At 40.8% G+C, this 16,233-nt stretch overlaps 1 protein-coding gene across 1 annotated transcript; it reads left to right on the forward strand.

The window, feature by feature from the left end:
* The first annotated feature begins 9,625 nt into the window (after positions 1–9,625).
* On the forward strand, positions 9,626–11,634 carry LOC145558134 (transcription factor bHLH25-like). The gene is made up of 3 exons (XM_081619268.1): positions 9,626–9,808; positions 10,538–10,927; positions 11,548–11,634. Exons 1-3 carry the CDS (start codon positions 9,626–9,628, stop codon positions 11,632–11,634), a joined length of 660 nt encoding a protein of 219 aa, XP_081475394.1.
* The last annotated feature ends 4,599 nt before the right edge of the window (positions 11,635–16,233 follow it).

A 16,233-nucleotide genomic window follows, 5' to 3' on the forward strand; every position in this document is an offset into this window, starting at 1 on the left:
GTGTCAACAAAGAGTAACTAGCCGCGTACGTAATGACTTACGACTTGTCAAACCCAATTAAAATAAATTACTTTAATTAGCAACTAATTCAACGTCTATCTGGAGTAATCATTATCTTACATTTATTTATATCACACACATTAATCATATGAACCCTCTCAATATACTATATTTTACTCCCTCCGTTCCACAATGATGTTCCTGTTTTGAATCTTTGACTTTTTTAAGAAAGAAGAATTTTCTAAATTTCTCTTAATCTATAAGAGCAAATATAGTCATGTGGGATCTAGTTTGATTCGTCTTGACGAGTAGATTATTAATATCTAACTTTTATAATTTTTGCTAGTGTGAGATTAAAGATATTTGCGGTCAAAGATGGGTAAAATTTTGCATCGATTTGCGAAACAGGAACATCATTATGAAACGGAGGGAGTACTTAGTATGGCCATCTAATAAAATTCAATTAATTAGATATAATCTCCATGATTCATGGTGTACCCGTCACTAATAATTGCGCAAATTATAACCCATGTTCACATTATTTCGATAACCCATTATATATAACAAGGTAGTGTATGCATTAATTTCTAATAAGCAAGATTATTATTAAGCATTATTAGCAGAATTTGGAGCTTATTCATCACTTAATTAAGATTGGAAATACAATTTGTGTCAAGAAACTTGAATATTATATATGGAGGCTCCCATGATTACAACAGGCTTCACTGATATGGTAATTACTAATTGGTTATAACTATAGCTATACAAGAAGTTAATTTAATTTATTCGTTTAGTTTTTTTTTTTTTTTTTAAAAAAAATTACGTCTCTATTATCTAGTTTAACCGTTGTATATCTAGATATTTTATAAGATGTAACTAGTTTGCATGTGTGCGTTTCTCAATCTTTAATTATGTTGCCTTGATTTTTTTTTTTTTTTTTTTTTTTTTTTTTTTTTTTTCAGGAATTGGATGATTTTAGCTTTATTGATCATTTGCTACAAGTCAACTCATCATCAATTGAGGAATTATTTGGACCACCATTGTTATCTTCTTGTGAAGATACATTTCAACAAGATACAAATTACAACCAAGTTATGAGATCTCCACAAATCGATCATCATATCAAACAACACAAAACAACTTGTTTCGGGTAAAAACAATGGGACCTTGCCGAAGGTCCAATGAGGTGGCGAAGACTGGGCTCAATCCAAGTGATGATGGACCGAGAGTTTCCTGCACAACAAACACACGTAAACTAGCCTCGGGGGTGTTACCGAGGGAGGCCCCTCCGATGCTAAAGTTAGTACAGTGTGTAGAGAGAGAAAGTTATGCAAGAGAATTAATTGCTTGAGGCTTTGTTGTGTCCCTGAAAAATGATACATTGATGGCTTTTATACCTTGGCATATATGAGAGATGTGGGCCTGGACCCAATTGACTTGCCTTTGAGAATTGGTCTTGACTTTAGCATGGGCTGGAGAGTTGAACCTTGACCTTGGGCTTTGGATTGGATCATTTAATGACTAGGCCCAATTGGACTAAATTGGACCCAAACAGAGATGAAAAGCTGACTCAACTGAGGGCTGAAGCTTCAGGGGTTCAGCAAGAGCTGAACAAGCAGAAGGGTACCTCTTCCGAGCTCGCTGAAGAGCTAAATCAATCCAAGAAAAGCTTGGAGGAGGTACAAAAGAAGCTGGCAGACGCTGAAACCCTGCTCAAGACCCGTATTTATACTCAAGAGGAGTACAACATGGGATTTAAGAACGGGTTCAGAGTATGTCGAAGACTTTGTCTCCATGCTGAGCCGAATCTGGACTGGTCCAAGTGTGCTGAATGGAGCCAGGATCCAAAAGATCCCCATATGCAGTTCCCTACTCAAGCCGAAGCTGAGATTCTTGCAGCTGAAGAAGCTGAGGAAGAAGAAGAGAGGAGGGAACTCGAAGCTCAGCAGGGTGCACAGCCTGCTTCATCTGCTGCCGGAGCCGAAGCCAGCATTGCTGATCAGTCTGATCCTCGGGCTGAAGCATAGGAACTCGGGCAGTCGTCTTCAGAATCTTGCGGTTCATCGTGCGCTCAACTTTAGACTTGCCGCTTCTGAAAAGTATTTTTGCCTTGTTTTTTTGCTTCAGCTTGCCTTGATGTACAAACTGCTTTATTTGTTTTTGTACTGTACTTCGGCAGCTGTATTTTTCCGCTTGTGGACGGCTGCCGATATTGCTTTCTTTGAATATTTGCACTTTGTAGCCCTTTTTATTTTATAATGAGCCTTATTAATCTGATGCATTTTCTTCAACTGCTTTGCCTCAGCTTGTATGCTTTACTGTTTCTGAGTTTTGAGGAATCTTCGTAAAGTTTGCTAAGTACTTCGTCTGAAGAATTATGCTGAAGATGAATTTGCATCGGCAGTGCTCCTTGCCCCCCCAGTAATCTGAAGATCCAAGTCTTTGGATTGCTGGGTTGGATTTGAGATCTTCAGCCAAAGCTGAACAAAAATGGATATCTAAGACACAGGGCCAACCGAAGGCAATGTCTCAGACAATGGCCCTCTGGGATACAAGGCTCAGTTAAGGCAGTATCCCAGATTTGTCCATAGAGTCTTTGAGGAACAAGTCTTACTGAAGTTGATCCTCAGCTGAAAGACCAGAATTCCTCAATAAGACAAATTTATCAGCAGTCTGGAACCCAATTACCCGAAGGTGAAAGTTCCAAGCTGGACTGAAATAAAAAACTTTAATGGTTGACGTTATGCTTGACTTTCTGTCTATCTATAAAAATGGATACCTGAAACACAAGGCCAACTGAAGGCAATGTCTCAGATAATGGCTTTCTGGGATACGGGGCTCAGTTAAGGCAATATCCCAGATTTGTCCATGGACTCAATGTCTTTGGAGAACAAGTCTTACTGAAGTTGAACTTCAGCTGAAAGACCAGGGTTCTTTAAAAAGACGAGCTTGTCAGCAATCTGAAACCCAGTTACCCGAAGGCGAAGGTCTCAGACAAGGCTGAATAAAAGCCCTTAAAGAGTAGATAGCCCAATGGAAGCATAAAATGTTGAAAATTATTGTTGAAATGGTGGCTCTGAGGCCTTCCATTAATAATTCAAAATGTACTTACAAAGATTTTTTGCCCCGAAGGGTTTACACATGGTATTTTTTAAGTACATCGGCGTTCCAATGATTTCTCAGCTCAGTTCCGTCCAACTGCCGAAGTCGGTATGTCCCTGGCTGAAGCTCATCATAAATTTCGTAAGGTCCCTCCCATGCAGCTGAGAGTTTCCCATGAATTCGGCTTTTTTGAACTGCAGCAGCATTCCGAAGAACAAGGTCTCCAATCCTGAGAGGCCTTGCGTGGACCCTTCGGTTGTAGAATTTGCTGATTCTCTGCTTATAAGCAGCCATTCTGTCTCGGGCTGAGTCTCTCACTTCGTCAAGGAAATCAAGGGATTCCTTCATGAGTTGCTCGTTCTCAGCCGAGAAGTGGTGCACTCTTAAACTTTCAGAACCGATTTCCACTGGAAGAACGGCTTCGGCACCATACACCAACTCAAAAGGTGAATAGCCCGTTGCCTCTTTTTCTGTTGTCCGAAGTGACCAGAGAGTTCCTGGAAGCTCCTCTATCCACTTAGACTTTTGATCTTCAACCCTTTTCTTCAAGGCGCTGAGGATTTGTTTATTTGCAGCTTCGGCTTGGCCATTACTTTGTGGATGACACACTGCTGAATATGCCAGTTTGATGCCGAACTGATCTGTGTACCGCCTCAGCGGAAGATTATCAAATTGCCTTCCATGATCAAAGACAAAAACCCTTGGAATACCAAAGCGAGTAATAATATTCTGCCAGATGAATTTCCTGACAGTTTGCTCTGTGATATTCGAGGCTGCTTCAGCCTCAATCCATTTGCTGAAATAGTCGATACCGACTATTAACCATCTTTTTTGGTATGGTGCATCTGGAAATGGCCCCAGAATGTCCAATCCCCATTGGGCGAATGGAAGCGGATTTAGGATCGGCTGAAGGTTTCTAGCTGGCTGATGGATGACTGGTGCGAATTTTTGACATTTCTCGCACTTCCTGACCAGCTCCTTGGCGTCAGAGACCATGGTGGGCCAGTAATATCCGGCCCTCAATGCCTTATGGGCTAGGGTCCTTCCCCCAATATGGTTCCCACAGATGCCAAGGTGAATCTCCCGAAGGATGTAATCTGCATCTGTTGGTCCCACGCATTTCAGCAATGGGGCTGAGAAAGATTTTTTCAAAAGCTCTCCTCTGAAGACGACGAACCTTGAGCTGGTTCTCTTCAGCTTGGAAGCCAGAATTTTGTCTTCGGGAATTTCTCCCCGAAGCTTGAAAGCTAGGATGGGGTCCATCCAGCTGAGCTCTGGGTCGGCGCAGCACACTTCGGGTGCTTCGTCGACACTTCTTTCTCGGCGCACCTCCACATATACAGATCTGTTCAGCTCGGTGAGAGTTGAACTGGCAAGTTTGGAGAGTGCATCGGCTTGAGCGTTCTGACCCCTTGGGATCAGCTGCACTTCAAAGGTTCTCAGCTTTGCAATAACTGATTTGATTTTGGCAAGATAATTTATCATGGAGGGCTCTTTGGCCTCATAACTGCCACCAATCTGATATGCAACTAGCTGAGAGTCTGTTTTCAGACAGACATGCTCGGCTTCCAAAGAGATGCACAATTCTAGGCCTGCAATTGCCGCCTCGTATTCAGCTTCGTTGTTCGAAGCCTTGAAAGAAAATTTTAGTGCATACTCGAAGGATTTGCCTTCTGGAGAGGTTATCACTACCCCTGCCCCCGAACCATTTACGGTGGAGGATCCATCCGTAAACGCGGTCCAGATTTTCTTTTTATCGTCCAACGTCTCCTGGTACGAGCATTCGGCCAGGAAGTCCGCTAGAGCCTGAGCCTTGATGGCTGCTCTTGGCTGGTAGCTGATGCTGAATTCAGTGAGCTCAAAGGCCCACTTGGCCAGCCTACCTGATTTTTCAACTCTGCCGAGAACTTTTTCCAGCGGCTGATCAGTGAGAACCACTATCTGATGGCAATCAAAATAGGGTCTCAACTTCCGAGCGGCTACCACTACTGCAAAGGCAATTTTTTCGAGTAGAGGGTAACGAGTCTCGGCATCCGTCAGAGTGTGACTGACGAAATAGATCGGCTGCTGAACTTTATTTTCTTCCCTCAGCAGCACTGCACTGATGGTGGCCGGGCTAACAGCCACGTACAGATATAAAGTTTCCCCCTCCACTGGACTAGCCAGAGTTGGGAGCTGAGCCAGGTGTTCCCGAAGCTGCTTGAGGGCCTCTTTTTGCTCTTCTTCCCAAATGAGCTCCTTTGTTTTTGGAAGTTTCAGGGCTTTGAAGAAGGGTAACCCTTTGTCCGAAGCTCTTGAAATGAACCTCGAGAGGGCTGCCATTCTTCCGGTGAGCCGCTGAACGTCCCTTTTTGTTTTCGGTTCAGGAAGATCTAGAGCCGCTTTGACTTTGGAGGGATTGGCATCAATCCCCCTCTTGCTGACCATGAATCCAAGGAATTTCCCTGACTTCACCCCGAAGACACACTTCTTCGGATTCAGCTTCATTTGATGTTTTCTTAAGGTGGCGAAGGTTTCAGCCAGGTCCTTGACATGGTCCTCAGATTTCTTGCTTTTGACAATTGAATCGTCAACGTAGACTTCCATGTTTCGGCCTTTTTGATCGGCAAAAACCTGATCCACCAGCCTTTGATATGTTGCCCCCGCATTTTTCAATCCGAAGGGCATCATTTTGTAATTGTACACCCCGGCGTTCGTGACGAATGCCGTCTTTGCTCGGTCGTCGGGGTGCATGAAGATCTGATGATACCCCGAAAATGCGTCCATGAAACTAAGCAAGGCGTGTCCGCTCGTCGAGTCGACTAACTGATCGATTCTCGGCAAGGGATAGAAATCCTTCGGACAAGCCTTATTTAGGTCCGTGAAGTCAACGCACATTCTCCAGGTACCATTGGACTTCTGAACCATCACCACATTGGCCAGCCATTCTGGATACTGACAAGGTTCGATGAAACCTGCGTCCAGCAATTTTGTGACCTCGGCTGCGATGTCTCGGTTCTTATTTGCGGAGTAATTCCGCTTCTTTTGCTTAACTGGTCGACACGTTGGGTCGACGTTAAGCCTATGGGAGATGAGGTCTGGACTTATCCCGGGCATATCGGCTGCCGAGAAAGCAAACACATCTCTGTTGTCCCGAAGGAGTTGAATAAGTTCACAACGGATGTTCGGATCAAGGTCCATCCCGATTGTTACACATTTCTCAGCATCTCCTTCGGTCAGTTCGACCGTTTCAGTCTGATGATCCGTGTCCATTGCTGATGGACTGGATTCTTCACAATCAGGCCTGCTGTCTATGTCGGCAGGCGTCCCGGACTTTCTTTGCTTCGGCTGGCTCCCTGAGTTTTTCGGCTCAGATGAAGAGCTTGCCGTCTCTTTTTCTGACCCTTTTTCTTTGGGTACAGAACCTTGCGCTGAAGCACTTAGGCCTTTCGGCTTCTTCGTGTTCGGCTCTTTTTCTTTTTCTTTCTTCTCCTCATCCTCATCATCGTCCTCTGGGCGACTGGTGGATGGCTTGAGGTAGTTGCATCTTCGGGCTTCCTTTTGGCTGCCCTGGATCCTTTCGGGGAAGCCGGCGTCTGAAACGTATATCATCAGCTGATGATAAGTTGAGACAACCCCTTGGATCTCGTGAATTATGGGTCTCCCCAAAATCACGTTGTACACTGAAGGAGCATCAATGACCAAAAATTCGGTCATGACATTCCTAGCTGCTTCGTCGCAGCCGATGGTGACAGGAAGTAAGACTTTCCCATCAGGGTAAGTTGAAGCCCCATTGAATCCGGATACCGGGTAGGATACCGGCGTGAGGTGCTTGGGCTTCAACTTGATTTGATTGTAGGCCTTCCGGAACAAAATATTTGCCCCGCTACCACCGTCAATTAAGACTTTGCTGACGTCGTGGTTGGCCACCGTGGCAATTATCACCAACGGGTCCTCGTGAGGGTACGTCACCCCCCGACAGTCAGCGGCTGTGAACGTCATGTTCGGCACCGGTGACTGGGGTGGCTGTATATCAGCATGATTCACCTGATGGGTTAGCGCCCTGAGGTGACGTTTGTGCTCCCTCCGAGAGCATATTCCTCCCGAGATAACATGGATTGGAGGGAATTTTCCTTCCGCAGTTTTGCTGTTCTTTCGGGGGAAGTCAATTTCTTGCCGAGAGTCTTTCTCGAGCTTCTCGGCCTCTTTTTTCTCGCGGTGATCCGCGATATATTTTTTCAAGTACCCTTTCCGGACCATATCCTCGATTTGGTCCTTCAGCTGGATACATTCTTCAGTGTTGTGTCCCGGTGATTCATGGAACTCACACCACTGATTTTTATTCTTGCGCTGATACCACTCTGGGAGCGGTCTCGGCTTTCTGTAACTCTGCTCCTCCTTCGTCACGCTGTAAATCTTAGCGCGCGGAAGAGAGAGCGGAGTGTAAGATTCGTATCTGCCCTGGAAAGGAGCAGATTTTTCCTTTTTCGACTCGTTGGCCGAAGATTGTTCCGAGGCTTTCGCCTTTCCCTTTGCCTTTTGGCTTTGGCCTTCAGACGAGGGTGCTTGTTTTTGTTTCCCTCCCCCGGATTGGGGTTGGGTTTTTGCTTTGTTCCACTCCTCAGCTCGGATGAACTTATCCGAGGCACTCAATGCCTCCTCCAAGGTCTGAGGTGAATTCATGACCATGAAGTCTGAGAATGGCCCAGTTTTGAGACCGTGCTGAAGGGCAAAGACTGCCAGCCCTTGGTCCAGCTGAGGAATGCTGGATGATTCATTGCTGAAGCGGGTCAGGTAGTCTCGGAGGCTCTCGGCCTCACCTTGCTGCAGGCCCATGAGCTCTGCAGTAGTCTTTTCCCGGCGGTTTGCCGTGGAAAACTTGCTCTTGAACTTGGAGGACAGGTCGTCCCACCCAGTAATTGAGCTCTCTTTTACTCCCTTGGAGATCCACACTTGCGCGACCCCCTTGAGAGTGGTTGGGAAATACTTGCACCAAGTTGCTTCGGACCTGGGGCAAAGATGCATATGAGCCTCGTACGAGGCAACATGGTCTTTCGGATCCGAAGTTCCATCATAGGTAATGTGCGACGGGATTTTGACCGTCGGCACATGGGATTCCAATATCCATTGCTCGAATGGAGAACTGGAAGGCAGCATTACGGCTTTGCCCTTGTTCCCAGCCGAGGGGAACGCGCTCCGCCCTCTCAGAGAGGTAGAAGTGGTTTTCGTCCCGGGCTGGGAGGTCTGGGCCTCGGCTGTAGGGTAGGAGAGGCGACTGTGCACACTCCGCTCCCTATCGCCGAGCCGGTCGTGAACGCTTCGGCGAGCAGTTTCTGGCCGAGAGGCAGAACTGCTGCTTTTATGGGTTCGGCTCGTGGTGAGCTGGAAGGAGGAATCCCTGAAGAAATGAGAGTTCCTGTTTTTCTCCCTCTCGGTTCTCCAAGTATCCTCTTCCCATTCGCCAAGCTCCTTAAAAGAGGAGAGTTTCCCCCCTTCCTGGCCGAGGCATCTCCGCCGGTTTCTGGTTTGCGGAGGTGTTCGGCCGCGTGGAGGTGGCACATTTTGGGCCTTCATGGCTTCCATGAGGACCGCTAGGGCTCTCACTACCTCTTCCGAGTTGGGTCCCGTCAAGGGTGTCCTCGGCTGAGAGCGAGAGTTGGTGCGAATGCTCCGGGATTGGCTCCGGGCATGAGATTGAGTCCTTTGACTGGACCAATCGTCCTCATTTAACCGAGGCGGGCTCGGCGGATGACTGGACTGGATGATAGGAGATTCGGATCTCTCCCTTGGCTCCTCGTGAGAATCGGGTCCCGCGGAGGGGCTCCTATCCCGAGGAGGAGTTTGACTAGGAGTGGGGCGTTCCAAAGGACCCCCTCCTAGTGACTTTCGGCGCTTTCTCGGAGGAGAAGCCCCGTCGCTTTTGTTCTTGCGATTCTTAGCCATTGGAACTAAGGTTAAGGTAGAACGATTGGAATTGGCTTAAAGATTTTTTTAGAAGTCTTCCCCACAGACGGCGCCAAATTGTTTCGGGTAAAAACAATGGGACCTTGCCGAAGGTCCAATGAGGTGGCGAAGACTGGGCTCAATCCAAGTGATGATGGACCGAGAGTTTCCTGCACAACAAACACACGTAAACTAGCCTCGGGGGTGTTACCGAGGGAGGCCCCTCCGATGCTAAAGTTAGTACAGTGTGTAGAGAGAGAAAGTTATGCAAGAGAATTAATTGCTTGAGGCTTTGTTGTGTCCCTGAAAAATGATACATTGATGGCTTTTATACCTTGGCATATATGAGAGATGTGGGCCTGGACCCAATTGACTTGCCTTTGAGAATTGGTCTTGACTTTAGCATGGGCTGGAGAGTTGAACCTTGACCTTGGGCTTTGGATTGGATCATTTAATGACTAGGCCCAATTGGACTAAATTGGACCCAAACACAACTAATTGGAGCTCATATAAGATTGATGAACATGCATTGATCACTACTTCACACGATGATGATGATTATTCTAATTTGAATATGTTATCATTTTCATCAAATTCTCCAATGTATTCACAAAATTGCATTCCTAAAGCTACTCAAGTTGCTAAGAAAGGTAGCGCGGCCTTGGCTACTAGCTTGTCATCACAACAATCTAATAAGGATCACATTCTAGCTGAGAGGAAACGCCGTGAGAAGCTTAATCAGAGATTCATCGCTTTGACAGCCACCATTCCTGGACTAAAGAAGGTATATGTACATAAAAAATTCCTAGCTACATACCTCTTTTTATCATTTAATTTAGTCATTCGTACCAAAATATAAGGAGGTTGTTATCTACGCAATCTCCATGTATATGGAAAGTACAAATTTTATGCATAAATGAGTGTTTAATAACACGTACATACAGTCTTATGAAATACTAATAAACTTCATGTAAATTGCATTAGTTTGGAAAGTGAATAGGTGATGATACTTTCTAGCTTATTAATTAGTTACATTCTTAATTAAATTGCATTAGTTTGGAAAGTGATGATACTTTGTAGCTTATTAACTAGTTACACATATTCCCGTCAAAAAAAAAAAAAAAAAAAAAAAAAAACCTAGGGCTTGTTTGGCATCAATTTTGGTTTTCAGTTTCCTGTTTTTTTGAAAACCAAAAACAGAAAACAAGAAAAATATGTTTCCACTTTTCTGTTGTCAGTTTTCAAAATTATCATAATTTTAATAAGTTTATATAATTTTTGATTCATTATGGGACACATATCTTATACTTTTAGAATACAAAAAACCAAAAAACAGAAAACCACATCAATGCCAAACGAACCCCTAGTTACACATATTAGGTGTTCAACTATGTAGTATGTACTACGTAATTATATGAAAAAACCCTAGTTAATTATAGTTATGTAAATACATGTCCTTTTTAACTAATTACATGTCCTTTATTTATAACTAATTAATTAAATAAATGTATAGATGGACAAGGCTTCAGTACTTGGAGATGCCATCAAATACGTGAAACAATTGGAAGAGCAAGTGAAGACACTCCAAGAGGTAACCAAGACTAAAACAATTGAATCTGCGGTGTTAGTGAAAAGATCTAGGGTTTTCGAAGAAGAAGAAGAAGAAGATGATCAATTTTCGACGAATAATACAATCTCTAGGGGATCCTTTGATGGTCCATTATACCCAGAAATCGAAGCTAAATTCTCCAACAAAGATGTTCTTATAAGGATACATTGTGAGAAGAAAATTGGAATCGTTGAAAAGCTCATTTCTTATATTGAGAACCTTCATTTGGTTGTTATCAATAGTAGTACCTTGGTTTTTGGATGTGCTTCTATTGATGCTACGATTATTGCTCAGGTAATTAATTATATATCGCGTTCTCCTTAATTACAATAAGAAATTTTTGAATTTTTTTACTGCCCTTTATGCATGAAATTATTATTACTACTCCGTATTATTAATAGGAAAATGCTATATATAGCCGTTAGGGCTACATATAAGCATTAAATTTACACTTGAAAATCGTAAAAAGTTAAGAAATCATCAAAATATAAACACTAATTACACTGATTTATGCGTATTTTTGTCATGAATTCCTAATTTTATACAATTTCCAAGAGTGTATTTAATGCTTATATATAGCCCTTAGGACTACATATAGCATTACCCTTATTAATATTATTATTATAATATTAACAATTACTATTATTATTACTATAACTATTAATACTACATTTTTTTTTTTATTTTTTTTTTTTTTTTTGACGGGATATACTACGTATTATTACTATTACTATTATTATTGAGATTTCAAACTTTGTCACTTGTTACGGAGTATATATATTTGACCTTTCGATATTTTAATGAAGTTTTATAAATTAAGCAAAAATAGGATCGATCAAATTAAAATCAATGGTGATAGTGATAATTTTAATCCAATAATTTTCAGTGTTTCACTAATGAATTTTTATGTTCAGATGGATGCTGAATTCAGTATGACAACCAACAATCTAGTCAGACATTTACATGCTGCTCTCAAACGAACGTTTGATGTGACCGAATGAATCACAATTTATACAACAAGAGAGGACTCATCGGATGATAACCGTATAAATTAAATAGTCATGTTCATGTAATGCATTTATAACAAGCTAATAACTACAGTAATTAACTTCGTTCTTATCTATGAACTCCTATCATTTCACACTCTTTCTATCCTGACCTTCTCTTTAATTTTTTGTTGTTAAGTTTACTTGTTTACTAAGCTTTCCATTTGAGGGGATGAAAACAATGATTTAGCAAATGCTAATGCTAAATAATCATCATTATTATTAATTTTGTTTTTTTGGAAGAAATGTTTATAGTTTTAATTTGTTTACTCTAACAAGTAATTTGAAATGGTCGGGTAGCAGATCAAACTAACAATAGTTTATCACAAAGATTTACCCTCTAAATATTGAATTAAACAAACATCAAATTTAATAAATAAATCGAGAGAAGTCACTCTATTTAGTCTCACAAGAAAGAAACTTAACCGTCTCATATAAGAATGGAAAAAATACACTTAAATAATTCCAACTTTGCCTAATTTACTTTAAATAATCCCAGCTTTCGATTATTCTGCAATAATCCCAACTTTTACCTGCGTTTTCTTTCTTCAATCTCAATTACCGATAACATTAAGAAAGGGTTAGTTTTATTTTTTATTAATAAATAGAACTGCCACGTGTTGCATCGTGTTTATTTGTTCTAAATAAGAAAAAAATAATATTAAACAAAAAATCAAAGCCCAAGCCAATACACATCCATGACCACAATTGGGTAGAAAATCGGTGGCGGGGTTGGGAGGGGGTGGTTCGGGGTTAGGCTGGGGAGAAAGGTGGACGGTGTATGGTTTAAATTTGTAATCTTTTTTCCTTTTTTAGAAAAAAAAAAATTGGACCAATCACGTGTTGACACGTGTTAGGCCACCTAGTATATTAGATTGTTGATCGGTTTGAGATTGTTAGAAGAAAGCGCACATCAAATTTGCGATTATTTCAGAATAATCGAAAAGTGAGATTATTTAAAGTAAATTGGGTAAAGTTTAGAATATTAAAATGAATTTTTCCTATATCAATCTACTTACCTAAAAGATAGAAATCCTAAGTTGTTTGAAGATACACAGTCAAGACTTTCTTTGTCAAACAGAGTAGGAATGCTGCGCCAATGTAGGACAAAGAGTGAAATAGACTAGCAAATAAGAATCAAATCTAGTTAAATATTGTTAGAGATCAAACCAACCTACAAGATAGGAACCTTTTAAGAACTTCATCCTATTTTCAATTATGACGTATCACGTATTTTTGTCCCACATGAATAAGAAGTTTCTTTCTAATTTAAGACACAAAAAAACATGCCAAACTTTGGTGGAAAATACCTCAAATAAACATCATTAATAATAAACTTATTTTCTAAAATTATTATGTCCTTATAAAAATCAAACCTGCTTATTAATAGTCGGTTATACACATATACCTTATATTATGAAACTAAAAATAAACACAACATGTTTTTCTTTAACTTTTTTTCACCCGGAAATAAAAATTGCCGAAATGTTTACCATGGTCACTAATATTCTTCGGGAGTCCAATTGACCGGGTAGAACCATCCAATTTGCCTTTAAATGACCAATTTACCGGTTTACAATTTGTACCGATTTCATTAACTCAAGTTTACCACGAACATTTATGACAACATATAATGATCATATATCCAAATGACATTATGTGACCACGAGATTTATCCGCTAAAATCTCAATACTTTTCGACACCGGGCCGCGAAACATTCAAAATTTCTCAAAAAGCATGGATATTAGCCTTTAATTTTGGAATTTTTTGACTTTTTTTCGCCCGAATATAAAAATTGCCGAAATGTTTACCATGGTCCAAAGTACCCTCCGAGAGTCCAATTGGGTGGGTGGAAAGATCCAATTGGGTGGATTTCAATTTTGAAAATTTTGACTTTTTTTTTTCGGCCCAGAAATAAAAATTGTCGAAATATTTACCATGATCCCAAATACCGTCCGGGAGTCCCATTGGGTGGGTGAAACCATCCAATTTGTCTTTAAATGACCAATTTACCGGTTTACAACTTACACCGATTTCATTAACTCAAGCCCACTACGAACATTTATGACAACAAATAATGATCATATATGGTCCCAAACAGCATTATATGACCCCGAGATGTGTCCCGTAAAATTTCAAGACTTTTCGACACCAGGCCCTAAAACCTCCAAAATTTCTCAAAAAGCGTGGATATTAGTCTTTAATTTTGGAATTTTTTGACTTTTTTTCACCCGTAAATAAAAATTGCCGAAATTTTTACCATGGTCTCTAATACCCTGTGGGAGTCCAATTAAGTTGGTGGAACCATCCAATTGCCCTTTAAACGACCAATTTAATTACCGGTTTACAGCTTGCATGGATTTTATTAACTCGCCTACTACGAACATTTATGACAACATATAATGATCATAAATGGTTCCAAACGGCATTATATGACCCCGAGATATATCTCCTAAAATATTAATAATTTTCTACACCTGACCTCAAAACCTCCAAAATTTCTCAAAAAGCGTGGATATATTAAGCCTTCAATTTTGAAGTTTTTTGATTTTTTTTTTCGTTCGGAAATAAAAATTGCCGAAATGTTTACCATGGTCCCAAATATCCTCAGAGAGTCCAATTCGGTGGGTGAAACCATCCAATTTGCCTTTAAACGACCAATTTACCGGTTTACAACTTGCACCGATTTCATTAATTTAAGCCTACCACGAACATTTATGACAATAAATAATGATCATACATGGTTCCAATCGACATTATATGACCCCGAGATGTATCCCATATAATTTCAAGATTTTTCGACACCGGGACCCGAAACCTCCGAAATTTCTCAAAAAGTGTGAATATTAGCCTTCAATTTTGGAATTTTTTGACTTTTTTTTTCGCCCGGAAAGAAAATTTGCCAAAATGTTTACCATGGTCCTTAATACCCTCCAGGAGTCCAATTGGGTGTGTGAAACCATTCAATTTGCTTATAAATGACCAATTTACCGGTTTACAACTTGCACCGATTTACCGGTTTACAACGACCAATATAATTAACTTGTACCGAACCCGAGTTGAACCGAAATTGACCCAAACCCGTTTTAACCCGTCAAAACTTGAATTTAACCCAACTTGTTACTAAATTGACCTGAATTCAACCCAACCCGTTTCTAACCTTACCCGAATTTAACCAACCTGTTACGAACCCGACCCGAAATCAACCCGACTTGTTATTGACCTGATCCAAATTCAACCCGACTTGTTATTGACCCGACCCGAATTTTACCATACCTATTACTTACCCAACCCAAAAATTCAACCCGATATGTTACTAACCCGACTCGAAATTAACACGACTTGTTATTGACCCGACCTAAATTCAACCCAAATTGGTCCTGACCCCATTTCAAATCACCTTAAATGCAATTTAGACCACTTTTTTTTTTTGAAACAACAATTTAGACCACCTTATTATTGTTGATGAATGCATTTTGTCTTGGGAGACCAAGTCGGCCAAGGCTAGCAAAAGAAAGGAGCATCATCCTTAAATTTAAGAGTTAAATATAGTATATATTTGTTGTATGGCCAAAGAAGATAATTATCTTCCTAAATTATAGACTATAGTTCCCTTGTATATTGCCATATATATATTATAGTCAAAGGAAATAATTAGCTTGATAAAAATGATAATTATCTATTTATAGTTTGTTGAACCCGAATATGACCTGACTTGGAAATGACCTGACCTGATTGTAACCTGCAAATTATTGACTTGAACATAACCTGACTTGAATCTGAGAATGACCTGACTTGGAAATAGTCCAATATGATTATAACCCTCAAATTATTGACTTGATCCGAACCCGACTTGAACCCGAGAATGACCCAACTTGAAAATGACCTGACCTGATTATAATACGCAAATTATTGACTTAACTTGAACCGAACCCGACTCAAACCCGAGAATGACCCGACCTGATTCTAACCGCAAATTATTGACTTGAACCGAATCCGACTCGAACTCGAGAATTACCCTAATCCGTTTTAACCCGTGGAAACCCGAATTAAACTAGACCTATTGTTCACCCTACCCGAATGTAACCCAACATGTTATAAAATTAACCCGACCTAATCCGACCCAAACCTGATAAGAAGTATGACCCGACGTGACCCGATTCAAGCATGACCCAACCCAAACCAAACCTGACCCGCATAGGTTATGTAATTAATTTAAATTGACCAACCTGAGTTGACCCGACCCACTCTTACCCGACCCGTTTACCCGAATTGACAGCTCTACTTGTAAGAACTCTAAATAATACGAAATTTTCTATGGACAAGGACTCAAATTTGTAACTTTATTATATATTCTACAGTACCATATAATTTTATATACGTAGTACATAACATTTAAAGATGACCTATTTTCACTAACTTACAAATTTTCTTGATTCACGTTGTTAGTCTTGTTACAGCTTAATTAAGACTACATAAGGATATAGAAGAAGCTCAATGAAGAATGAAGTGCTAAGATAAAATTACGCGGAAAAAAAGTATTTAAATAAATT

Source organism: Chenopodium album, chromosome 9 (assembly GCF_948465745.1).
Source record: "Chenopodium album chromosome 9, dcCheAlbu1.1, whole genome shotgun sequence".
Lineage (NCBI taxonomy): Eukaryota > Viridiplantae > Streptophyta > Magnoliopsida > Caryophyllales > Amaranthaceae > Chenopodium > Chenopodium album.

Excerpts from the sequence above, each read along its gene's own strand:
- LOC145558134 (XM_081619268.1), top strand. The coding sequence starts at position 9,626 with ATGTATTCACAAAATTGCATTCCTAAAGCTACTCAAGTTGCTAAGAAA. Across the intron at positions 9,809-10,537 it reads CCATTCCTGGACTAAAGAAG|ATGGACAAGGCTTCAGTACT; the intron begins GTATATGTACAT and ends ATAAATGTATAG. Across the intron at positions 10,928-11,547 it reads ATGCTACGATTATTGCTCAG|ATGGATGCTGAATTCAGTAT; the intron begins GTAATTAATTAT and ends TTTTATGTTCAG.